Source organism: Mizuhopecten yessoensis, unplaced genomic scaffold (genome assembly GCF_002113885.1).
Source record: "Mizuhopecten yessoensis strain PY_sf001 unplaced genomic scaffold, ASM211388v2 scaffold716305, whole genome shotgun sequence".
NCBI classification, from domain to species: domain Eukaryota; kingdom Metazoa; phylum Mollusca; class Bivalvia; order Pectinida; family Pectinidae; genus Mizuhopecten; species Mizuhopecten yessoensis.
Window position 1 is genome coordinate 359,281 of NW_018480050.1, and position 27,850 is coordinate 387,130.

The following is a 27,850-nucleotide window of genomic DNA, read 5'->3' on the forward strand; positions in this document are numbered from 1 at the left end:
GAAACCGGAGTACCCGGAGAAAATCCACGTCGTCGTGCAGGTGACCCTAACCTCAATGTTCACGTCCGATCGGGGAATCGAACCCCGGCCGTCTTGGTGAAAGGCAAGTCAATGTGCTATCCACTGCACCTACCGACAACGTACCCCGCAATCATATGATTGATTTAAGGGCCGTTTTCGGTCGGACCGTAGTAGTTCGTTTATTAAATAACGTCGGACCTAGTAATCTGTTGCTGCTTTTATGCGCGTCTCTGTTAGTATATATATGCGAGCCTTGACAAAGCCTAACAAGGCCTCATAAAAATGTGCAGGTCCGCCAGGATTTATACCCGAAATTGATACATTTAAAAACGGAAAAACCGGTTGTTCGCATTTAAACGAAAAGGCCCTAGTTTTTTTCCTGGTAATGTTACTGTACCACCAAAACGCACATTTCCCATTGTATATGCACAGGTTACAATTTAATTATTTTTTTTGGTTTTCATCACATGCACTAAAACAATTTATGACTTAGGCTACTAAAACAAGCCTAGAGCATGAATTGGAAAGAACAATAATGAAATGCAAAAAATAAAAATTAAATCATTGTACGTTAAAGAATCCTTAAAATAATAAAAAAAAATGAAATATTACACGAGGATATCACAGAACTCACGAAGGCTCTGTAATATTTATAACACTAAAATATTATATCATAATTCATTACTTAAGCAGATGTATTTTTTTGCATCAAACTTGTTTTTTTCTTTTTCTTTGTTCATTTCGTGAATAACATAAAGTGATACTGTGGCGTATCACACTTTACAGTTTTTTGCTGCGGTACTATTTGTTTCTAGGCGAAAGGAAACAAACATGGCGGAAAACGGTGCATACGCGGAGCACTCTTCTCCAGTGATTGAAGGAAATGTTGTCCATGTAGGAGGTGAAACTCACGTACTGAATTATGATGCCAACATTCTATCTCTAGACAACGTGATAGATAATTCAGATGTCATAGATAGAGAGGAGATCATCGACGAGATAGACGATGCAGATGATGAAGTTGATGAAGAAGATGTTGAGGTAAGAACAAGTATTCATTGATGCTTTGAAACGACTGCATTTACATATCTTCTTCTTTACTTTACGGGGGCTCCATCAAAGTTGACGTTTATGCCCTCGGGGGTCCTATTGCAGAGGCGTGAAAAAGGGGGTTGTTTACAGTGATTATATTACTTGTTGTTGTTTTTTGTGTTTTTTGTGTGTGCAAGGTATAGATAAAAGATAAAAGCTGACGTATGTGTTTAGCGTGTGATGAGGGCTTCAAGGGCTGCATAGGGTAAGTGTGCCTTGAAGTCCTCTAGTGTTGTGCATTGTACTAGCTGCTGTGCATGCTATGGGAAGGAGATTCCATTGTGTTATTGTGTGTAGGAAGAATGAATATTTGTAGGTGTCCTTTGTAGCAGATATGTGTTTGTATGCGCGAGGGTGTGCATGTCTGGTTCGAGGGTCTACGGATGTGAGTATGTGAGTTGGGTTTATGGCTACTGTTTGGTGTACAATTTTGTGAAAAAGGATCAATCTTGTGTGACAGCATTCGGGGGGTGCTAAGCTTTACTTGAAGCAATGACTGTCATCAATATAGCCTGAGTTTCCTCTGGCCCTAACACCAGACTTAGACATTTTGACAGATAGATGTCTGGTGTGGGGCCAGAGCGCACTGCTATATGAAAACATGGAATTATCCAACACTAGCCTAAAAGGTGTCGGAGAGTTTTGAGGTGCTGACAACAAATATTGACTATGACAAAAACACATACCTCACATATATCGATAAATGGATTATTTATTGATCCAAATCCACTTTTATTATCACCAAGAGCTGCTAAATTCCATCAGAAGTGTCCTCAGTTTACATTTGTTCAAATTTTTTCACATGAGCGGACACCATTTTTGTAGGTCAGGGTAGTGACTAATCAACAAGCTGTACTGATCTTGACCGAAAACGTAATATATAATTTTTGTTTAGAAAATGTCCGGTCCGCCTAAGTCACTACCCTGACCTACAAAAATGGCATCTGTTCAGTTGACAGAGATATGAATAACATTTCGATCCATATATGGAAATATGGGAACATACAAACAAATAGTAATTGAAGTGGGCACCAAACCTGGTTCACAGATATTTCAAAGAGACCCTACAGTGGACTTACCGACTATCTACACTCTATCGAAAAATATTTTTAAGTAGAGAGTTTGTTGGTTGGAACTATACTCATATCCTTAATATCAGACTTGAAACATTTGATGATGTCTGATCCATAGAAATCTGCCAGCTGCGAACAGTATTTGTCAAAATGGGTCAAGTCTTGTGTTTGAATAAGAAGTGTAACAAGAAAGGAAAAATGGAACAGAAAGACTTGAACTCAAACCAACTGGATGTGTAAACTCTTAGGTAGACCCCCTAACACCCTAACACCCTAACCAATACAGCTAAAGGTATGCCTTGTCGCTCACGATCCAGCCATACCAACTGGATCTGTAAACTCTTAGGCAGACACCCTAACACCCTAACACCCTAACACCTAACACCCTAACACCCTAACACCCTAACCAATATAGCTAAATGTATGCCTTGTCGCTCACGATCGAGTCATACCAACTGGATCTGTAAATTCGTAGGCAGACACCCTAACCAATATAGCTAAATGTATACCTTGTCGCTCACGATCGAGCCATACAAACTGGATCTGTAAACTCTTAGGCAGACACCCTAACCAATATAGCTAAATGTATACCTTGTCGCTCACGATCGAGCCATACCAGTGGAAGGCAGACACCCTAACCAATATAGGTAAAGGTATGCCTTTTCGCTCACGATCGCGCCATACCAACTGGATCTGTAAACTCTTAGGCAGACACCCTAACCAATATAGCTAAAGGTATGCCTTGTCGCTCACGATCGAGCCATATGCCTTGTCGCTCACGATCCAGCCATACCAACTGGATCTGTAAACTCTTAGGCAGACACCCTAACCAATATAGCTAAATGTATGCCTTGTCGCTCACGATCGAGCCATACCAGTGGAAGGCAGACACCCTAACCAATATAGCTAAATGTATACCTTGTTGCTCACGATCGAGCCATACCAGTGGAAGGCAGACACCCTAACCAATATAGCTAAATGTATACCTTGTCGCTCACGATTGAGCCATACCAGTGGAAGGCAGACACCCTAACCAATATAGCTAAATGTATACCTTGTCGCTCACGATCGAGCCATACCAGTGGAAGGCAGACACCCTAACCAATATAGCTAAATGTATACCTTGTCGCTCACGATTGAGCCATACCAGTGGAAGGCAGACACCCTAACCAATATAGCTAAATGTATACCTTGTCGCTCACGATCGAGCCATACCAGTGGAAGGCAGACACCCTAACCAATATAGCTAAATGTATACCTTGTCGCTCACGATTGAGCCATACCAGTGGAAGGCAGACACCCTAACCAATATAGCTAAATGTATACCTTGTCGCTCACGATCGAGCCATACCAGTGGAAGGCAGACACCCTAACCAATATAGCTAAATGTATACCTTGTCGCTCACGATTGAGCCATACCAGTGGAAGGCAGACACCCTAACCAATATAGCTAAATGTATACCTTGTCGCTCACGATCGAGCCATACCAGTGGAAGGCAGACACCCTAACCAATATAGCTAAATGTATACCTTGTCGCTCACGATCGAGCCATACCAGTGGAAGGCAGACACCCTAACCAATATAGCTAAATGTATACCTTGTCGCTCACGATCGAGCCATACCAGTGGAAGGCAGACACCCTAACCAATATAGCTAAATGTATACCTTGTCGCTCACGATCGAGCCATACCAGTGGAAGGCAGACACCCTAACCAATATAGCTAAATGTATACCTTGTCGCTCACGATCGAGCCATACCAGTGGAAGGCAGACACCCTAACCAATATAGCTAAATGTATACCTTGTCGCTCACGATCGAGCCATACCAGTGGAAGGCAGACACCCTAACCAATATAGCTAAATGTATACCTTGTCGCTCACGATCGAGCCATACCAGTGGAAGGCAGACACCCTAACCAATATAGCTAAATGTATACCTTGTCGCTCACGATCGAGCCATACCAGTGGAAGGCAGACACCCTAACCAATATAGCTAAATGTATGCCTTGTCGCTCACGATCGAGCCATACCAACTGGATCTGTAAACTCTTAGGCAGACACTCTAACCAATATAGCTAAATGTATGCCTTGTTGCTCACGATCGAGCCATACCAACTGGATCTGTAAACTCTTAGGCAGTCACCCTAACCAAAATAGCTAATTGTATACCTTGTGGCTCAGGATCGAGCCATACCAGTGGAAGGCAGACCCCCTAACAAATATAGCTAATTGTATCCCTTGTTGCTCACGATCGAGCCATACCAGGGGAAGGCAGACACCCTAACAAATATAGCTAATTGTATACCTTGTTGCTCATGATCGAGCCATACCAGTGGAAGGCAGACACCCGAACCAATATAGCTAAATGTATCCCTTGCCGTTTACGACCGAGCCATACCAGTGGAAGGCAGACCCCCTACCCAATATAGCTAAATGTATCCCTTGTCGCTCACGATTGAGCCATACCAGTGGAAGGCAGACACCCTAACCAATATAGCTAATTGTATACCTTGTTGCTCATGATCGAGCCATACCAGTGGAAGGCAGACACCCTAACCAATATAGCTAAATGAATACCTTGTCGCTTACGATCGAGCCATACCAGTGGAAGGCAGACACACTAACCAATATAGCTAAATGTATACCTTGTCGCTCACGATTGAGCCATACCAGTGGAAGGCAGACACCCTAACCAATATAGCTTAATGTATACCTTGTCGGTCATGATCGGGCCATACCAGTGGAAGGCAGACACCCTAACCAATATAGCTAAATGTGTACCTTGTCGCTCACGATCGTGCCATACCAGTTCCACTACAAAAGAAATTCAGGCAAATTGGACTCAAGAGAAAGCCTTTATGTGCTTGAAGCAAGAAATTGAAAAGCTATTGGATGTTATAATACGATCTCACACAAGAATGATTCAATTACTGACTAGTGAAAATATTCCAGTGCATATGATGCTGATAGTTATATTATTGACTAATTGCGGAAGTAATGTAAAGGAAATGAAAATTGCAAACCAACACCGGGATTTGAACCCTGGACCACCAAACTCTAGATGGGCACTCTAACCCATTGAACTACGGGTCAGTAGTGATTGACCCAGTTGTGTTCTGGCCTCCCTCCCTCCTTTTTCTAGGTCTTCTTCCCCTAAGACTACACTATTTACAACCCAGATTTATTTGGGTATCAGTTTGCCAAGTATACTTCCGGTGCTTGAAATAAGAATAGGTCACAGGCACCACATGCATGAATTAGAAGAAGAAAAATATGTCTGGTTTATTACTACCTGTTGATTTTGACAATGCATTTGACTCGATAGATTGGAGTTTTATTCATAGGTCTTTAAAAAAAATCAATTTTGGTGAATCTTAAATGGGTACCTATTTTTTATCATAATGCAAAAAGCAGAATAATTAGAAACGGATATTTTTCCTCATTTTTTTATGCACAACGTTGATGTAGACAAGGGAATCCCATCTCCCCATATCTATTCTTGATAGGTGATGAAATTTCGGCTATACAATTGAAAAAAAATCAAATTTATAGAAGGTGTACAAGTAAACAATAGAGAATATTTGCTTGGTCAATATGCAGATGATGCCTTTTTATTCCTAGATGGTTCTTCAAAGTCATTGTCAAGTACTATAACTGACTTCAGTATATTTTCTACAGTGTCTGGACTTAAACTTAATATAGATAAGTGTCGGTTGATATGGATCGGAAACAAGAAATACTCAGAATTTAAGAGATTTTATGCCTCGAACATAAATTTGACTTGTCTTCGAAAAACTTTAAACTTCTTGGTATACATTTTTCTTTGGAGTTATCTGAAATCATTGAATTAAATTTTAAAATAAAGCTATCAAAATAAGAAAATTGCCTGGAATGTGGTCTAAAAGAAATCTGACTCTTTTAGGAAAAACCACAGTTGTAATATAACACTGGTACTACCACTTATAACACATTTACTGTATTCACTGCCAAATCCAGGTAAAAAAGTGGCTATGTGAAATTAATGCAGTTTTCTATAGAATCTTATGGGGTAGGAAATATAAAAAAAGACAACTAATGTTTTCTGAAAAGATGTTATTTTAGCATGGAAAGAATATAAAGATGATAATAATGAAATATCCAGTTTTCTTGGTGATCTTTTGAATTATATACCAGTTCCTAGTTTCAAACAGTTTATTGAATCGACAGGAATTGGTTGGAGACAGTTAAGGACTTGTGAGACAATAATTATAATTCAATGACATTAAGACTAAAAATGCATTTATTTTTTTACAATATTTTGCATTAACAGACAACATTCCACGAGAAAATTTAAACATATCACAAGAACAACCATTGATAAACAATCAATCAGAAAACAGTAATTTTTTAAGAAGACTTCTTCATACTACAGATCATAGATATGTTGATAAAGCGCTAGTTGCTAACTATAAACAGTATCCAGTTGAAAGGCAGGAAAAATGGAACTTATGTAATATGTAGCAGTGTGTACCTGTAAGTGAGTACATGTGTGTGTGTGTGTGGTATGTAGGACTCCTGTAATATTTTTTCACCTCGATAGTGTGTTTACTTCATTTATAAATACATAGCATGTACATGTAGTTAAATTTCACACGATTGTACACTGTTTATGTTTTTGTGTCTATGTATATGTATATGTTGGGTTTAAATTGTGTATACATTTGTATTTGTACATTTTTATTTCCTCAGACATATTTTTGAGTTATCCAAATTACACATGAAAAAACAACATATCGTTCAGTAACATAAATTTGGTTTAAATTTGAGTAAAATATACTAATCACCAAATCAAGTAAGCAGGATTTTGGCATATAAATTAATTTATAAATATGAATGTACATGTACTGTCAATATTTGAATATGAATAAGAGGAATGGTTTGGGTAATTTAGTATATCATTTTGATCAAATTAAATGTTATTATTATTATTGTAATGAATGAGAATGAAAGAATGAATGATTTGGAGGTTGAGAGAAGAAATGAAAAAGAAAGAGAGAATGAAGGGAAAGAGGCCTCCTGCTTGAGGCTACATTATGTAAGAGGGATGAGCCTGGGGGGGTACCCCAACCCTGGCAACCCGGGGCACCCCAACCCTGGCATCCCTCCCAAAAGATGCTGGGGGAATAAATTCCAATTTGAACCTAAAAAAAAAATAAAGGTCACAGGCGCCACAGTAAAAAAATGCCCAGCAACACTGGGTTCGAACCTAGGACCTTTGATCTCTATATATACAGACATTCTAACCTATTTAGCTACCAGGTCGCCGGCAATCACAGTTCATTTCTGCTACATATAGAAATTATTGCTTAGATGGAATATGAAATTACCAAATACTGGCAATCATTATGTTTGGGCAACAAAACAATTAAAAGCAACAAAAAAATAAACAACAATGTTCCTGGTACTGACAAACAAAAACATTGCCAAACAATGTAGCTTTTCAATAATATTCCTTGTAAACTGTACGTCACACTTAATCTGTATTTTTCATTCACTTCTCTGGTTAATCATTATATTGCAGCTATCCCCTGGAGGAATCTTGGATGAGGAAACTGTTGGCCGAGGTCTGTCTAACTTGGGACGATCAGCTGATGGATCCATGCAGGTCTATCTACATGTTACAGTGCCGGTAAATATCAACAACAGTTTGTTTGAATAAATACAAAGTCAGACTCACGGTAACACCTGTTCATGTTTCAAGTGTTTGCCCTTTGAAACATCACAGTTTTTTCAAAGAAAAAATAAAGTATACAGGGAAACATGTAGCAAACTTTGGTCTATCTTTTTAGTTTTAATAGCATTCAGAATTCAGGAAGCTCCATAGCTAGTGAACACAAAAGGATAACACTGTTTTTAATATATATATAGCTTTAAAAATATATATTTTGGGCTCAGTTTTGTAGCAAAGTCAAGGTTATAGCTGAGGGTCAAAGGTGAAGAAGACTAAACAGTCTTTCTAGATGTGTGTATCACAACCAGTCTATCACCGTCGTGCTCTTATCTAGGTCAAAGCCAGAGCTAAGGGTCAAGGTCAGATCATTGTATGCATGTCAGGATCATAGCTTGTAAATGATTATATTTTGTTTAATAAATGTAAAATATGAAAAAATAGCTTTGTGCTTAATTTATTACTGTAATGGTCAAGTTCCTAAATATTAAAATTCTTAACTCCTTTTAGGCTCTTGAGAGTGTAACTGAATTATGAAAAACAGATTTTTTTCTGTTACATGTATCTTTATAAATACTATTTTTTATTTCTTTTTATGTTTAAGTAAATGCCAAAAGTTTTAAAAGTAAAATAGTTTAATACATGAATTGTTTGAAAGTTAGGATAAAAATGTGAAAAAATCTAAGACAGGTAACATTCCAAGAACCTAAAGTAAGTTAATAGGGTATTTCTATTTTGTTTTTTCTTTTCTTTTCAGACATCTGACCAAATATCTTTTCAATATATATATAAAGTTTATCACTGATTTTTGATATCTAATTTTGTGGGTGTTTTCATTTGCATGTATTAAAAGAAAAATGACAGTGATGGCATATCATTTTGCCTGATGTCTTTTGAAATGCTTCAAAACAACAAATCATAATGTAATTAATAAAACAGGCAGGAAATAATAATCTAGAATAACAATCATTGATTGCATTTGAACGCTTCAGAATAAAATCATTTTAATTTAATAGATCTAAAAAAATATCCAAGTTAGTATTGTTCTTTTCTGTCTTTTATTATATCTAAAACAAATCCATATAGAAATTCATCAGGCTAGACCTCATAAAACCTGTTTATGTTATCATATGTCAAATACAGAAATTAAATTATTAAAATTCATCATGTAACAAAAACAATATAATGAACATGAACAGATATACATTATACACGTATTACATTATACACGTATTACATTATACACGTATTACATTATACACGTATTACATTATACACGTATTACATTATACACTTATTACATTATACACGTATTACATTATACACTTATTACATTTGTATTAAGAAGATTTCTTTTTTCAGGGTTTCAGTCTTAATGATATTTCAATGATCAAAATGTTTGTCCATCTTCAAAAAGTGGAGCTTCCATACAATGAAATAACAGGTAAATATGTTGTTGTTTTCACCCAAACTAAAAAATGATTATGATTTCAAAAAGATTTGGTCTGCATATGCCTTTTGTATAATATGCAGGTTACTTAGTGTCTACTGTCTGGAATAACTAATTCCAGGTTGCTATCAAAATTTAATGATTAAGGGTACAGTAATATAATGTATGCATGTATGACCTGTCACTGTTCTTACTTAAATACAAATTCATATTTATACGCCCGTCAAATTTGTTTGTCCGGCAATCTCCTCCTACATTTTTCGACCGATCTCTTTGAAACTTGGTATACACTATAATCATGATATGAAGTTGTGTCTCCCTTATAAGAATTTTGATTCGACATTTTTTCCAAAAGTTATTGCCCTTTGTTCATTTCAGTATTTGATTTTTGTCCGGAGATCTCCTCCTACATTTTTCAACCGATCTCTTTGAAACTTGGTATACATTATAGTCATGATATGAAGTTGTGTCTCCTCGAAAAGAATTTTGATTCAACAATTTTTGCAAAATTTACTGCCCTTTGTTTATTTCAGCATTTGATTTTTGTCCGGCAATCTCCTCCTACATTTTTCAACCGATCTCTTTGAAACTTAGTATACATTATAATCATGATATGAAATTGTGTCTCCCTAAAAAGAATTTTGATTCGATAATTTTTCTAAAAGTTATTGCCCTTTGTTTATTTCAGTATTTGATTTTTGTCCGGCAGTCTCCTACATTTTTCAACCGATCTCTTTGAAACTTGGTATACATTATAATCATGATATGAAGTTGTGTCTCCCTTAAAAAAAATTAGATTCGATGATTTTTGCAAAAGTTATTGCCCTTTGTTCGTTTCAGTATTTGATTTTTTTTGTCTGGAGATCTCCTACATTTTTTGACAAATTTCTTTGAAACGTAGTAGGCTAAATAATCAGGGTATGTTGTTGTGTTTCCTTGAAAAGAATTTTGATTTGATGATTTTTGCAAAAGTTATTGCCCTTTGTTCATTTCAGTATTTGATTTTTTTATCTGGAGATTTTCTCCTTCATTTTTAGCTCACCTGGCCCAAAGTGCCAAGTGAGCTTATGGCATGGTGCGCCGTCCGTCGTCAACATTTTACTTTAAACAACTTCTTCTCAGTAACCAAAAGGCCTAGGGTGATGATATTTGGCCAGAAGCATGTTGGGATGAAGGGCTACCAACTTTTTTCAAATAAAAGACCTTGATTTTTATTCAAGGTCACAGGGTCAAATATGTTTAAAACCTTTAAACAACTTCTTCTGAATAACCAAGAGGCATAGGGTGCCTAAATTTCGCCAGTACCATGCTGGGATAAAGAACTACCAAGTTTGTTCAAATAAATGACCTTGGTTTATATTCAAGGTCACAGGGGTCAAATATCTTTAAAACCTTTCATCAACTTCTTCTGAATAACCGATAGGCCTAGGGTGATGATATTTGGCCATTAACATGCTGCGATGAAGGGCTACCAGGTTTGTTCCAATTCATGACCTTGACCTATATTCTAGGTCACAGGGGTCAAATATGTTTAAAACATTTAAACAACTTCTTCTGAATAATCAATAGGCCTTGGGTGCACAAATTTGGCCAGTAACATGCTGGGATAAATGGCTACCAAGTTTTTTCAAATAAATTACCTTGATTTATATTTAAGGTCACAGGGGTCGAATATGTTTAAAACCTTTAAACAACTTCTTCTGAATATTCGAGAGGCCTAGGGTGATGAGATTTGTCCAGTAACATGCTGGGTTGAAGAGCTACCAGGTTTGTTCAAATAAATGACCTTGACTTATATTCAAGGTCACAAGGGTCAAATATGTTCAAAACATTTAAACAACTTCTTCTAAATACCCAAAAGGCCTAAGGTGATGATATTTGGCCAGTAGCGTGCTGGGATGAAGGGCTACCAAGTTTGTTCAAATAAATGACCGTCATCCATTTTCAAGGTCACAGGGGTCAAATATGTGTAAAACGTTTAAACAACTTCTTCTGAATAACCAAAATGCCCAGTGTGATCATATTTGGCTAGTAACATGCTGGGATGAAGGGCTCCCAAGTTTGTTCAAATGAATGACCTTGACCCACTTTCAACCTAATGTCATTGTTTGACATTCATGGTCACACTGATATTCTGCCTGTAGCTGTATTTTAGTCCACTTTTAAGATTACAAGTGTGGAATTAATACCAGGTGAGCGATGCAGGCCCATTGGGCCTCTTGTTATAGCATGTCAGCTAACCACTCTTTGAATGATGCAGATCTTATTTCAATGTAAGAAAGTATATAACACTATATGGCATTCGACGGGCGTATATTGTACCGCCCCGCTGTACTCTTGTTCAATATTAAGGTGGAGGTCATTAGATCATAGCTATTTCTAAGAAAACAAGGTCATACCATAATTTACACAAATTCTAGAAGAAACACATACAAAGTACTACATATTAAATTTCTGTTTATATGTCAGACCTTAGTCCACTGAGTCACCTGAAGTACATGTTGGTCCTGGATGTCTCCCACAATAAAATCAGTCGCCTCCTCGACTTTGAGCCACCAAAGAACCTGAAGGAAGTCGATCTCTCATACAACGAGATAACGGAGATGTCAGACTTGTCCCAGCATCATTACCTGATGAAACTCAACCTAGATCGTATCCTTAGCAATATCTTTTTTATGAGTGGTTTATAAAGTGTTAATATTGGGCTGGGGTGGTTTTCATTGCAAAAACTGTTTTGTGTACATCAAAATTGTAAGTTCTCCTTTCAAAATGCCATTTTTTCTTTAGCAAAACTTTAACTTAAATCATAAAGACAGAAAAAAATTAGGTTCGGGGACTTTCGGGAAAAACATATACATTTGCCACAGGTAGGACACTGACAAATGAACACCTGTGTAACAAGAAAACGCAGCAAAGCTGCTGGACGCCAAACGAAAATGACTAACTGGTCAGCCCAACAATCTTGAGGGAACGGATCCTGCACACTTGAATAGTTTTATAAATTGTTAATGGCACTATTTTTGCATTTAGCATGTCAACGATTAGTTAATAACGTCATCTTCTGATAGAGAGAAGCAGCGATCGTTACAAATAGTGACCATGTATGAAATATCAACACCCCCGCCCCCCACCACTTGAATAATAGTTATTACTTCTCAAGACTGTTACGAAGACATATTTTGTCCCAATGCTGGATTTTTGGTTGTAATCACATATTCGTTCTATACAAGTGAAATGAATAATCCGTATTAAATGGGAAAATCATGAAATTTTCTATTTCATACATTTTTTTTACAACACGCCACGCAAATATTGCTCGTCAGAAAAGCGCGGAAGTGTGTAGCATACTGCTTGTCGCCAAGTTTTACTTGTATGACGTCATGCTTGACAACAATATAGAGCGCCATTTTGAATGGGATTTACTGCAATTTTACGGTTTCCTCCTATTATCTGGTAACATTTACAGACAAAAATGATATTAATAGTGTAGGTATATAAAAACAATAATGTAGGCTGCATAGGTGGTACACTCAACCACTTATTCTGCCGTCACTTCATCTCAACTTGAAACTGAAAATGTACGCAGAGAATAGAATGTACCGCTCAGATTGGACCATACTAAGAGTGACGTCTTCACATGCGAATATAAAATATTTTGTATTTACCAAATGGAAAAGTCCTACCATTTCACTGGTAAGAACAACAGATACTGTAGGGTTAACTATCAGTTTTTGAAGACAGTATGGGGACCTGAATTTCCCAGAAGGGTTCCACGCATGGTAAAGCACCGGAAGTGGACAAAGTGTTTACAGATCAAACCCTGATAGCGCTTCGCACCGCTTGGGGGTTTGAAAAAAATCTTGTATCCCATTATTTTATCTTGATTTTAGTGACATTGAAATTGATGATTGAAGATACACTTATCATGCAAGTACATTTAGTGAAATCAATTATCTATATTGTATTACTCTTAAGATATAATCAGATCATTTGATTTGTAAATTTGACCAAATTACCTTGACTATACAAAAGACAATCAAATATCTGAGATAAGTGGTCTGAAGAACTGTCAAAGACTGCACACTCTACAGTTAGCCCACAATAAAATCGCCAAAATACAAGGACTTGATCACCTGCCGATAAAGCATCTGGACCTGGTTTGTATTTGAAGATCAAGTTTTCTGTAAATAAGAAATTTGACCAATGGCATCAATATGAAAATGAAAGAAACAATTGATTTGTGATTAAATATTACAAGAAAAATGTTTAAGAAATGTATAAAGGGCCGGTTTCCAAAACGGCCCCTTCTCTGATTCAAATTTCCTGTTGGTGGTGCATTGCCCATGCCGTTGTGGTCACAAATCTATAAAGTATAAAGATTTAGGTCACTTGGTTTGTTTTTTATGGCTCCTCAAAGTTGTACCTTTCAGAAGCTGTCTAAGTGTTGATAAAATGTGCATGTTATGTAAAATATTAATGAAAATCTAATCAAATGATGGTCACCGTAAAGAATACATTCATGGCATGATTGTGACAAAAAATCATGTTTCCATCGCGCCATTTGGCTGTTTTATGGAAGAAACAATCTCAAAAATGCCATTTTCGATGATAACATTTTAGACACAAAAACTGTGTTTTTTAGAGAATACACCCTTTTATGGGCGTTGGATGCAAACCAATTTTTATCCTATTAAACAGTACGTAATATGCTATTGATGAGAGGAAAAATCATCAAAATGTAAGTGGTGGAACATTTTCAAATGTTGGGTTGAATTAGCCTATGGTTGAATTGCCGATTTTCGACTTTCTTTAGATAATTAACAAAAAAACGAGAGTATTTGCTCGGTATGTTGAGAATATGTACACAGATATGAAAAAAAGTGAGAGAAACACTTTTTCATAAAAAAAATCCAAGATGGCTACTTCACAAGTCCCCGTGGTTGAAGACATTGGCTGACAAATAGACAGAACAACAAACAAAACGTGTTCCTTATGATTTTGGTTGGTTTTCGCATTTACGGGAGTGTTCATAGCTACGGGCGATTGTATAATACCTATATTTATAAGTTTGGTTAGTCACATGGTAACGGGGATCTTTCATATCGAGCCCCAAACATACTTTCGACATATGCACTCCGTTGCCGCATGGATAACTATTTCAAGTTTTGTCGGAATTTCTTTACCTGTGGTTGTAATGGTCGAGGGTTTTCCAACGTCCTGTAATACCCAAGGTAGTACAAGATACTGGAGATGTGCGCACACATTCCCATCGTTCTCTCTCCAACTGGGCACTGGCAGTAGTAGTCCTTTATTGGGGCCTCAACATCGGGTGAAACGGTGAACCGTATCCAAACGTTATATTTCGTTTGGCTTTTGTGTCGAGAATGTATTTGACATCGGAGAAGGTCTGGGGAGTGCTGGTAAAGCCACACCTCATAGTCTCCGTCATCACTTAAATGTTCGGCGATGTAACCAGGAGCCAGAGATATCTGATACGTTCCACACGTAATGGTTCTCAAGTAATCAAGATCGAGACGGGGAAACAGTACGGAAGATGCATCCATCTTGACAAACTCGGACCTTGCCCGTCTAGATAGATCCGGATCTGTCTTGACTCTCTGAGCTAAACCATTCGGTGTTGTCAAACGGTCCTTCATACGTTCAGCCATTAGCCTATCTTTGGCATCTCTCTCTGGAGATCTCTGGTAGATCGGTCCTCTAATACCATTCAGACAGGCTGTGACGGTTCGAAGCAAAGCCTCGATGACATTGATAAAGCTGTTAGACACCAATTGTGTTCGGAAGAACGTCCAGTGTTTCAAATGACCATGATAGGATTCCACAATCCACCTCGATTTGGTGATAGTTCTGTCAAGATTTGCTTGGACGTCAGAATGTTGACTTTGACCGGGTTTCAGGTATGACGGCATGCTAGCATTGAGGCCAGAGGCTTCGAGAACTGGTAGGACATCTCTAAAACCTCGGTCAACGACAACGTTGTCGTCTGGTTGTAGCCAAGTAACTAGCTTGTCCATGACTTTTTTTGTAATTGTAGCATCATTTTCGCTGCCAGTGAATGGTCCTACTGTGTCCAGAATGTAGCCATCTGGTAAGGCGATGCTCATGAATTTGAGATAGTTTCTCTTCTTCTGGCCACAGTAGGACATTCTCTGGAGCTTGTGGTCGGAGCTTTTCTGGATATAAATATAGGTGCCATCTAATATGGCAGTGGCTTTATCTCCAAAAAATGCTTCTGAAAAGACAGTATTGTGCCCGAGCAACTGTTCTCTTGTCAAGTGATCCGGACCTAGAAATTGTGGGACTATCGATGTGTCTAATGCCTGTACTATGGAGTGGAAAGTTTTGGACACACTTGACTTGGAAATTCCAAAAAGAGAAGAACACTGACTCCAGGAAATGTCGGTTTTCAGTTTTACCCAGAACAGTAATAGAGCATCGTGTGTAGTCTTGGTATATATACCAGATGAAAGATATGGGGAACAGTGCGAGTGGATTTCGAGGAACTGATCTTTGGACCAACCTGTCCAGGCCATGCATGCCGAGTCATCAAGAGAAGAAAAGCTTATTGTAAACGCAGACTGGTTCTGTGAAAGGACGTGCGACACCTCTAGGAGGTCATTAATGATTTCGGACGATTTTGATGGTAACTGAGATTCCAAGGAACCTCTACCATCAAGGACAACCTCTGTAGACGGATCTAAGTCGTTACCAATAAGGTGAATGGAGCAGACGCGGGATGAGGTGGGACACCACAGTTTGTGTGAATAGATCAGGTGATGTCTTGCACGTTTTGGTAAGACTGATGATTTTGTTCCATTTCTTGCAAAGGTAACAAGACAGAGACAGCATTTTTTGTGTGAAGATGATCCATTCAAAAGATCATGAAGGGTCAGCAACGGCAGGATATGGGACGGGGAGTCGTCTTCTTCCTCTATTTCCTGGTTCTGCTCGGGTTCAGGTTCAGGCTGATTTTTGTTCCGAAGATACTTCATGTAGCACTTCTGGCAAATAAGTGCTTGTTCCTTTGCTGACATCAATCCTTGTTGCACCAGCGTATCTAGGAGCCATTTATATTGTGGACTATTTACATTGCGTGCACTTCTGTTCTTATTGCCACTACGTTTCTTGAAGTATACTTGACACCCTTCTCCAACACATTTACCCTCCATCTTGAAACAATAACGATTGGTTTATGAAGCGTCGATAAAGTAACAAAATAGCAAGCCACCGATGATTGCTGTAAACAGCTAATACTTAGTAGTTTGGTACAATTATGCGAAAATGTGTGATAAATAACGAACAACTAATTACACAAAATAACAAGACAATATAATAAATCACATTCAATACCTCCAAGAAGCGCAGAATTGATTGATTACTTAGAACAAAATAAAGTATTTCATATGGATAATCTATCTATTCGATGTGGCGTGGTCGGCAGGCACAAAGAAAGTGAGACAAGTCAGGGTCCCAACCCTGACAGAGCCACAACGCTTTGGAGATGGGACAATAAAACAAGGAAAGTGAGACAAGAATAGCTAGCGTCGAGTCAATGATTCCGTAAACGTATAGACAAAGACAAGAAGATACGGATAAATGTACAAGGCCACACGATCAGAAAATTCAGAAGAGGACAACTTGAGATAGAACAGTATTCATGTATCAGGGTGTCCTCAGTGTAAATCTTTATATCGATACTGTTTATTTAGTCGTTACACATCATAAAACTGTCATGAAAATATCCGCTCTGATATTCAATATAAAAGTTTGTATATAATAAGCTATATAATAGGGTTTCAGACAAGGTTGTTACTCATTTCCCCTTTTCTTTCAATTTACAACCACATTCAGGCGGCGATATGAGAACGTTCCACCACATGGAATTAGCTGATTTTTGGTACACATATGAAACAAGTAAAGCTCTATCCGATTTTCTGATGGAAATTTGCATCCAAAACTATATAACGGGAGAAAATTGCAATTTTATGGCATTTTTCTTCATAATTGTGTCTCTGCAAGTGCATTTTCATCCGAGAATTTTTTTTTTTATGTTTTATGAATAAACACGATGTTTTGGAAATATTTATCAAAAGAAATTTATACTATGTTGCGAATTACAATTTCGAGATAACCTTCTTTTATTTACGAACTTATGTCTTTGATGCTGAAATTGACAACTTTATAAAAATACATTTTCACTGAAATTATGAAATCTGGGTGTCGGAAAGGTGTAAAATTATTCTTCGGAAAAGAAAAAAACAGTAGTTGAGCTAGATAAGAAATTATACGGGGGCAGGCTCCTATGGAGAATTAACATTACTGGAAACAGGCCCTTTACATAATAATTAATCAATATCTAATTTTTCTTTTTTCATTTTTCAGTGCCACAATCAGATTAAAAGGATTGAAAACTTAGAAACATTGAAGAAATTACTGGTAAGAATAACAATTTTTCGGATAAATGTATATATTAAATAGATATTTCGTATTATATAAACAACGTTTGAGAATTGTAATGGTTCGTCTCTTCGAAAATTCAATAAACTATAGATTCTGGATTGTTACCAAATTTGTTCTTAATTGGTTATTGATAAATCTGTCTAGATATTATAATTAAAGAAATACATCAATTCAATTTTTTTAATCTACTGTTATAATATAGATAATATATACTGTAAATGAGTCTATAATAAACTTTTCATTTTTGACACCAGAGAGTGAATTTTGCTGGAAACAACATCCGAAGCCTGAAGGGAATACAGGAACATGACCTTTTGGAGTCCATTGACCTTGAGGACAATGAGGTTAGCTTCAAATTGGCTTAGTTTGTTAGCTCACCGGCTCGTTCGTCAACAATTTCTTTGAACAACTTCTTCTTCTTAAACACTGATTGGAATTTAACTAAATTTGACTGGAAGCATCCCTAGGTGGTGGGGATTCAAAATTGTACAAATGGTAGGGCTGACTCTCCAGGGGGCTGAGGAGTGGGGCCAAAAGTGGGCAATTTGGCTATATTGCTTTAGGCGATTTCTTCTCTGGAACTAAGGGATGGATATCAACCATATTTGACTGGAAGCATCCCTAGGTAGTAGAGATTCAAAATTGTACAAATGGTTGAGCTGATCCCCCAGGGGGCTGAGGGGCAGGGGCAAATTGGCTATATTGCTACAAACGACGTCTTCTGTAGAAATATGCACTGGATATCAATCATATTTGATCAAAAGCATTCATAGGAGGCAGGGATTCAAAATTGTACAAGTGGTGTGGCTGACCCCCAAGGGGACTGAGGGGCATGGTCAAAAAGGGTTATTAGGCTTTATTGCTTTAAGCGACTTCTTCTCTGGAACAAAGAGATGGATATCAACCATATTTGACTGGAATCATCCCTAGGTGGTGGGGATTCAAAATTGTACAAATGATGGGTCTGACCCCCCAGGGGGCTGAGGGCGGGGGCAATTTGTCTATATTGCTATAAACAACTTCTTCTGTAAAAATATGCCATGGATATCGATCATATTTGGTCGGAAGCATTCATGGGAGGCAGGGATTCAAAACTGTAGAAATGGAGGGGCTGACCCCCGGGCTAAGGGCTGGGGCCAAAAAAAAGTTTATTACTTGGAAATGGTTGAGATCCCCACCGTATAACCATATATGCTTCCAGGATGGCTCTAGGGTCTGGCCCCACCCTTGGAGACATAGTACCTGGGTCATAACTTTGAAATAGAATTGATCCCGGGGTCTGGCCACAACCCTAGGGACCTAGTTTCCGAGTCACAGCTTGGAAACAGTTGAGATCCCCACCCCATAACCAATCGAATACAGATATGCTACAAGGATTGGCCTTGGGATCTGGCATATTCCCTTTGCCATGATTGCTTAGATATCCAGGTGAGCGACACAGGCCCTCTGGGCCTCTTGTTTTTTTATGTCCTATTAACAGCTTTGGTCATTTAAGAACCAGTATTGGTAGTTGAGGAAAACAAGAGTGTACAGAGAAAAACCAACTTGCAGCTAGTACCTGGTGTTTGCCCAATGTAGGTCTTGAACCTACGACCCAGTGGTGGAGGGCTAGTGATTGCAGACGGTCAGACGCCTTAACCACTCGGCCACTGAGACCCAGTGGTGAAGGGTTAGTGATCGCAGACAGTCAGATGCCTTAACCACTCAGCCATCACGACCCAGTGGTGGAGGGCTAGTGATGTCAGACGCCTTAACCACTCGGCCGCCACGACCCAGTGGTGGAGGGCTAGTGATCGCAGACGGTCAGACGTCTTAACCCCTTGGCCATCGTGACCCACAGTTGGAGGGCTAGTGATCACAGACGGTCAGATGCCTTAACCACTCGGCCACCACGAGCTAGTGGTGGAGGGCTAGTGATCACTGACCTTCAGATGCCTTAACCACTCGACCACCACGAACCAGTGTTGGAGGGCTAGTGATCACAGACGGTCAGACGCCTTAACCACTCGGCCACCACGACCAAGTGGTGGAGGGCTAGTGATCGCAGACGGTTAGATGCCTTAACCACTCGGCCACCATGACCCAGTGGTGGAGGGCTAGTGGTCGCCGACGGTCAGATGCCTTAACCACTCGGCCACCACGACCCAGTGATGGAGGGCTAGTGATCTCAGTCGGTCAGACACCTTAACCACTCGGCCACCACGACCCAGTGGTGGAGGGCTAGTGATCGCAGACGGTTAGATGCCTTAACCACTCGGCCACCACAACCCAGTGTTGGAGGGCTCGTGATCACAGACGGTCAGACGCCTTAACCACTCACCCACCACGACCCAGTGGTGGAGGGCTAGTGATCACTGATGGTCAGACGCCTTAACTATTCAGCCACCACGAACCAGTGTTGGAGGGCTAGTGATCGCAGACCGTCAGATGCCTTAACTACTCGGCTACCATGATCCAGTGGTGAAGGGCTAGTGATCGTAGAAGGTCAGATGCCTTAACCACTCGGCCACCACGACCCAGTGGTAGAGGGCTAGGGGCTAGTGGTCGCTGACAGTCCGATGCCTTAACCATTCGGCCACCACGACCCAATGGTGGAGGGCTAGTTATCACTGATGGTCAGACGCCTTAACCACTCAACCACAGCAGCCACATGACCAGATTCTAATTTGGTTCAGAAATTATAAAACTACCCTACTGAGGTGAAAAATTAAGACTACCACTCACCTTTGAAATGTAAATTTATCAGGTAAAATTTGATATCATCTGTTCTAGAATATTAAGTAAGTTATTCTTTTTCTTTATTTTTAATTAAATGCTGATTAAAATTGATTAATTCCCTTGGTGTTAATTATTTTTTTCTTTTATCACAGGTAATAGATATTTCAGAAATCAAATACATACAAGACTTGGAGATGTTGCGTGTGTTGAATTTATTACGGAACCCCATCCAGGAGCTTCCTGACTACCGCCTGTCTATCCTGTATCGGATACAGAGACTGAACGAGCTGGATCGTCACCGTGTGGAAGCAGAGGAAAAGGTAACTATAGAGAAGGGAATTCAGGAAATGGAAATCTAAGAAAATGTGGAGAAAAATTAAATGCGACACCGATTTATTTAATTTTCTTACAATCCTCCTTTTCTTTTTTTTTAATTGAAAGCATTGAAGTAAGTGTAAATATAAAAATAAGAAGTAATGAATCAAAATTTATATGAAGGAACGAGAAAGTGAAAGACGGTTTATTTTTATTCCAGTTTGATTAATGTTACAGTAAAGCATTGTCTAATAATAGCTAGTATTTCAGAAAGGTTTGTTCTCAAAATTTGATCATGAGGGGTACATACATGTAGTCATATAATTTATGCATAAAGTCCCCTTTCAGATTATTATTACTTTAGCTAGTTTCCCACATAGTATCTTTTCAATGTTTTGACTACCCAAAACCAGTTATTGATATTTTGAGGTACATTAATATAACTCCTGTTCTTTTAAATGCCACAGAAGCTTAAGGATCACCAAACCACTGCCCAAAACTGTGTCTAGGCTAGTAAGAGGTTCAGCATGTCTCTCGTTTTGATAAATCATTTCTGAAAAGAAAAAAACAAACCTTGTAGGGCTATTATGAAAATGAAATGAACAAAATTTATACAACAATAGTGTTATAAATGTAAAATATTTAGCTAGGCAATACCAGATTCAAACCCTGGACTTCAAATTGTTGCACCCTGTCCCACTGTGGTTTTCTGTAAATGCAGTAATTACCTCCCCTTATCTTCAGTTCGGATATAACTGTAACACATTTGCACCAGAGACTTCCATTGACCAGGTTAAGCTGACAGTTTTCAAAAGCCACTTTTTCATTATGTTTAAAAACATATTTATACATTTGATAGCTTGCGAAACAATTTAATAACATCAAGATTGTGAAGTAGATCTAGATTGTGTCAGTACTGTGTATAATGATGTGATGTTTGATTTCCATTACTTTCAGGTGGCTTCAGTAAACATGTTTAACCCACCACTGGAAGTGATTGCGGCCAGGGACCACATCATGCATGTTGTGTACTCCTTCCTACAGCTGAGCCGAGTCCTTGACAGGTAAATCACAAGAATAGCCATGAAATTACTGTTTATGCAGTTTATTTTCCCCCACAACATCAACTATAGGTTTCCTCACTCCCGAGTCGTTGGTTAAACCTGATAGGAGTTGGTAAACGTTTTGTTACCGACTTATAGGTGTTAAGTAGGTAACACCTGGATGTCTTTTCATTGGTCATTTTTTGAATTATGACACCTTGTAAAAATGCTTTGCACTGTGTCATCTTCAATGGTGACGCCATGATTTATGGCAATAGCTTCCCTGATTGGAAGCAGAAATAATGCATTTCAATGGGAAACGTATCGTTTTCTAGATAGAATATGGGTGTTATTGGCAAAAAAAGGTGCCGATCCTGCAATGTCTGATTATCATGTTATTAAACTGTTAAAGACACGTGGTAAAGCTTAATAATTATAATGTGTCTTTACACTATTTAAAAATTAACTAACTTGAGTCAGATAAACATGATAACCAAACATCATTCGTTGTGAAACCTCTATTTATCTTAGGTAGTTAATTTTTTCAGTTCGGATAATATGACTGTACTGGTATCCTGATTTTTTCAGCACATTGCCCAGTATAGAGACACCCTACCCTATGCTGGTCCTGGTTGGGCCTCAAGGATCTGGCAAGAAGGACCTTGCCATGAAGCTGGTCGACGAGTTTTCTGATTACTTCGGCTATGCGTGAGTTAAAACATATAAATTTAGTTTAAATTATGACCAAAAGAAAAGTATATCTGTTCAAATACTATATAATAATAATGTTCTTTTGACGTTTGTTCCAGGTAAAAGTTTTGGAACATTATCAATAAAGTGGTCTATTTGTCTGTCTGTGTCTCATAAAAAAATATGTTTCTGAATGTTAACGCTTTAAAGCAATCAATCCTATGTAAACCAAGTTGTGTGAATGAAGAAAGAGGAAAAGAAGCTTATAGATTTTGGGGTCTCTAAATCAAGTGTCAAGGTCACAGCTGCTATAAAAAGACAGAAATTATAGGAAATGTTGGTTTTCTGGATGTTAATACCTCTGGAACATTATATATGATTACTTCAGTCCTAACCCAAATTTAGATGGATGATGTCCCATGGAAAGAGAAGCACTCCTATTGAGTTTAGGGTAACTAGGTCAAAGGTAAAGGTCACAATAGCTATAAATTGATCAAAATTTTATAAAAAAAAAAAATCAGGTGATTTTTTGATGAATCGATATTTATGGAATTTAAATTTTGTTTAGAATATCACACACGACACGGAAGATGCAGCCAGAAGAGACTGACGGGATTGACTACCATTTTGTGACTCTCGAAAAATTTGAAATGGACATCAAAATGGTAAATACAATGCCATAGCATGATTCAATATCATTAATAGAGCTATAATAGTGTATACAGTGCAGCCTCTCAAATCCAGCTATCTAGATTTTCTGTAGATATTTGAGTCACCTACTTTCCAAGTAGATAATCAAGCCAGCTAAGTTCCCAGTAGATTAATAGAATCTCGCCCTACCTTTAGGGTAAGTGTGACTAAGAAATCTCCAACCTTCAGGGTAATTTTTTTGGGGTTTTCTAACTCAAGGCTCTGCTGATGGTTTGAAAACCAAATATATTGAGGGTTGGCAATTTCTCTGTTACACCCTCAAGAAAGTGATTATTTTTGCCCCATCCTTTTATTTCAGTCACTGCTCCACTGACAGTGATCTGATATGTTTTAAAAAAAAAGTACATGTGGTATATTAATATTGCCATTTACTTTTTATGTTGTCACAATTTAATAAGCCTGTGCTATTTCTCACTTGTGAAGAATGGGAGAAAATTCAGCCAATTACCAGTATGTTTCTAGTAGATGATCATCTCTTACCTTTCTTTCTACTAAATACTCCAACCACCTACATTCCCAGTAGAAAATCCAGCCATCTTTATTCCTTGTGAATAAATTTAATGCAGCCACATGTACCCTAGTTTCAGTAAATATTCTGGCAACTTCCCTTCCCAACAGAGGATCAAGCCATCTGTATTTCCAGTTGATTGTCAAGCCATCTTTGCTCTTAGCCGATAATCAAGCAACCTTATATGATAAATGGTTGTGAACCAGAACTAAAATTGACAGTCATTTAGCTACTGATAATGAAACTAAAAGGAGATGTACTTTTTTCCTGAATAAAACTGAAAAGTAAAGATGCTTTAGTAATTTTTTAGCAGTTTAAGAATTATTAACTTTAAGTTCTTTTGTCTTTCAGGGCCAGTTTATCCAGACATACCAGTACCACGGAGATTGGTACGGCCTACAGATGGAGTCTATAGAGAGTGTGGCCAGGGAGGGACTTGCTTGTGTGGTACACATGGAACTAGAGGTATGGCCATGCTAATGGCAGGGCTGTGTGGTAAACACATGCCTGATCTCTTGCTATTATAAGTGTAACAGGAAAAAGAGAAATACAATGGCCAGACCTGTATTTGAAACCGGAACCCTCCGAACTCTAGACCGACGCTCTGCCAATTGAGCTACCTCATTGCTGACAATCAACCCAGTCCAGTTCCACTATATTCCTCTCTCCTTTTTATAAGTCTTGAATTCGCCCTTGACACAACTTTTTACAACCCTGGTTTGGGTATCCCCTTGCCAAGCATTCACCCAGTGCTTGAAACAAGGGTAGGCAAGCTAGCCAATTTTGTAACAGGAGAAAGAGAAATGGAACGGCAAGACCGGCATTCCAACCCGGGACCCTCCAAACCCTAGATGGACGCTCTACCGAATGAGCTACCTGATCCCGATGATTGACTTAGTCCAGATCCATTACATTAGCATAAAGCTGCCGTTAACCCCCTTGATTCCTAACCCCACACTTAATATATCTTTCAGTATTTTTTTTATACATTCTGGTTTGCAGGGTGTACTGACAGTTAAGAACACCTACTTTGAGCCACGCTATGTGTTGATCATGCCATTGGGTCATGACTCCCATGAGAAACGCCTACGTGACAAAGGGAATTACACTGAGGGTCAGATAGAACACACCCTGTCGCGGGCCGATCTGTATGCAGGCTACAACCAAGATCACCCAGGATTTTTTGATATGATGATTGATAGTGGTAAGATGTGTTGTAGACTTTATTTTACTTTCAAATTTATTTTGTTGTGCACTATATTTATCAAAGGGAACGAGCTGATTTTATTTGACTTGTACTGAATATATAATATTTACGTGTGTTTAATTTTGACATCAGAACAAACATGGTTACATTATAACTTGAACGAAATCTATAATGTGACCTATACAGCTCTCTTCATCCTTTGCTGACAATGATCAGAAAAACATTTGCACACTAACACTGGGTAGTTAAAATTGTGTGAAAGTAATGGTGTATTTATACTGAAGAATGGCACTTTTTTGGTTATATTTTTGAAGAAATAAGATTGTGTAAAAGTTAAACTAATTTGTTAGTTATTTTTTTTTGCAGATTTACAAGTTGTTTCATGGTTTCAATTTTTTGCACTTACAGCATTATAAGTTTTCTATAAAAAGCAGAATAATGTTGTAGGCCATAGTTTTAGTTCAACTTGGTATTTTTAGAAACAGACTTTAGTTCTTTGAAACAGCAATTATTTCCACTGGATTTATTTCTTGACACAAATATATGATCTTTGAGAAAAGCAAACGCTTTGATCCAATTAAGGCTAAAAATAAGAGCTTAAATTTACAATGTGCAATGCTCAGGGAAAACAATAATTACAAAGTGATACATAGACTGTCATATTTTTTTTTAGATGACATCCAGGTTGCTTACAAACGTTTACGGCGCCTGGTGATGGACTACTTAGGAATCAGCATCAACAGATCACCAGCAGGATCGATCGACGGTGACGTAGAAACACATGCCGAAACTGACGTCCATGGAACTACACAGTTAGGAACCAGGACTTGGTCCAAACCAAGTATCGCAGATAGTGCTGGAATGTCTCAAGCTTACACACGGACCAAAAATACACAGTCGCCTGTACAGTCAGGGCGCGGCCTACTGGTAAGCTATATTTCTCGTAATAAACATACATATCCTTTGTTTTCTTCCTTTCTTTAGTTACTGTGAAATCACTCATTTTCATAAGGTTTTTAATTTCCTTGATTTCATCCAGTCTTCATCCAGGAATTCATATGTTCACAAAGTAATTACAAGTTTGACATAAAGGAATACTCTCTTTGAGTGGGTACTGTAATCCAGGAATTCATGTACCCACCAAATGATGTTTTGTAAGGAAATCATGAAATTTGGATCCCACCAATGTATCTGATTTCAAAGTACATGTAAATGAGGCCTTCCTTGACTTTTCTATGCATATATTAGGTTTAAGAATATTGTTTGTTGATAAAAATGTTAGAATTTGGAATCAATATTACTACAAATATTTGCACAAGGTTTCTGTTTGTGAGCATGTTTTGTTAAAAGGACTTTGGGTGTGTTTTATTTCATTAACTGAATACATGTTTTTTAAGTAAATAAGCTTAGAAAATCTTTCCTGTACTGATTAAACAATTTTATTGCAATAACAGGAAGAGGCGTCTTGGAGAAGAAGACACAGTGCGGCTAGGGACGCAGTATCGGGGTACATCCCCCCATTGTTTGAGCAGATAGTTACTCAGTAAGTATTCACACACACACATAATCTTTATTTCCTCTCACTCTTGACGCTCCAACCACTTTATTTCTATCTTGTATCTAGATATACATACTCCAGTGGTTACTCTCACTAACTGCACTCCTGGAATATACAACCACAATTTTACAGTTACAGTTGAGCACTTTTTTCAGATGACAATATATAATGTGATATGTATTGCAATACTTTTCTTCTATATTGCAATATATTGTGATACACTTCAGATGTATTGTGGCATCCCTAATATTACCCTGAGTTATTATAGTTTAGATAACCTCAATACTGAAAACCATCATTATCTGCAGGTATCCCAAGACAGCACCTCAGACAGTGGAAGGTCAAATGGGGTTAGGGGACGGAGAGGTCAGCAGGTCATATTCCGCCCCTGTACAGAAACCACCACATGCTGAATCGGACGAAGATAGCTCCAGCGACGAACGTTCGGACTCCATGTTGTCGGTTGCCTCAGCAGGTGATATGGGTGGGGGTTCTCCGGAGGGGTCAGTTCACGGTGGTGGTAAAGGTCCTCAGTTACCCACAGAAACCATGAATCCCTTAGAGTTTATGGAGGAGGAAAAAGGAGGGAAATCTCAAGCCAGTCAACCAGGGGATCTTCACGAAGCAAGGCCGCCATCTGCCCCACGACCGGGGTCAAGAGGCCGACCAGGATCAGACCGACATAAAGTGCTGCCCCCTATATCACCGATTCAAAAAGTGGACTATATTCCTGAATATTGATTGTTATTGTTTTGATATTATTATTGACAGAAACTTTATCATTTTAAAATGTGACTGAAACTGTATGTGGATGATGTTTATCATAGCAGTGATTAGATAATGGGAAAGCACACTAACAGTGAAACATTGGCAAGGGGTTTGTTTTCAGAATTGGTTGTGTTTTGATTAATATGACTAATACTATCATTGACACTTTCATGAACAAACAAGATATATGGCGTAAGTTGATATGATACATGTGACTTAATATTTATCAAATTTGTATGCTTTTGATGTAACAATTGGATATGATATCAGGAAAGAAATATTTACATAGTACATTGTATTGAACATGTTTTGGGCAATAAAGTCATATCAAGTTTACTGACAAAAGGACTTGATTTTTTTTTTTTTTTTTTTAAATATTGCAGAAAAAATGTCAATAATGTTATCTAACACCAGTGAAAAAAGACGAAAATACCTTTGTCCAATAATTTTTACAAACATATATAAATATCTATCATATACTTGAAGATCAATCCACTGAACAGGCTC

General features: G+C 38.1%; 1 protein-coding gene across 1 annotated transcript; it reads left to right on the plus strand.

Moving 5' to 3' along the window:
* The first annotated feature begins 837 nt into the window (after window positions 1–837).
* On the plus strand, window positions 838–27,734 carry LOC110442862 (leucine-rich repeat and guanylate kinase domain-containing protein-like). The gene is made up of 16 exons (XM_021486701.1): window positions 838–1,062; window positions 7,748–7,855; window positions 9,257–9,338; window positions 11,814–11,996; window positions 13,377–13,501; window positions 17,748–17,801; window positions 18,080–18,169; window positions 20,696–20,863; window positions 21,816–21,922; window positions 22,490–22,609; window positions 23,160–23,256; window positions 24,162–24,275; window positions 24,813–25,014; window positions 25,691–25,944; window positions 26,472–26,560; window positions 26,884–27,734. Exons 1-16 carry the CDS (start codon window positions 853–855, stop codon window positions 27,314–27,316), a joined length of 2,436 nt encoding a protein of 811 aa, XP_021342376.1. The 5' UTR covers window positions 838–852; the 3' UTR covers window positions 27,317–27,734.
* The last annotated feature ends 116 nt before the right edge of the window (window positions 27,735–27,850 follow it).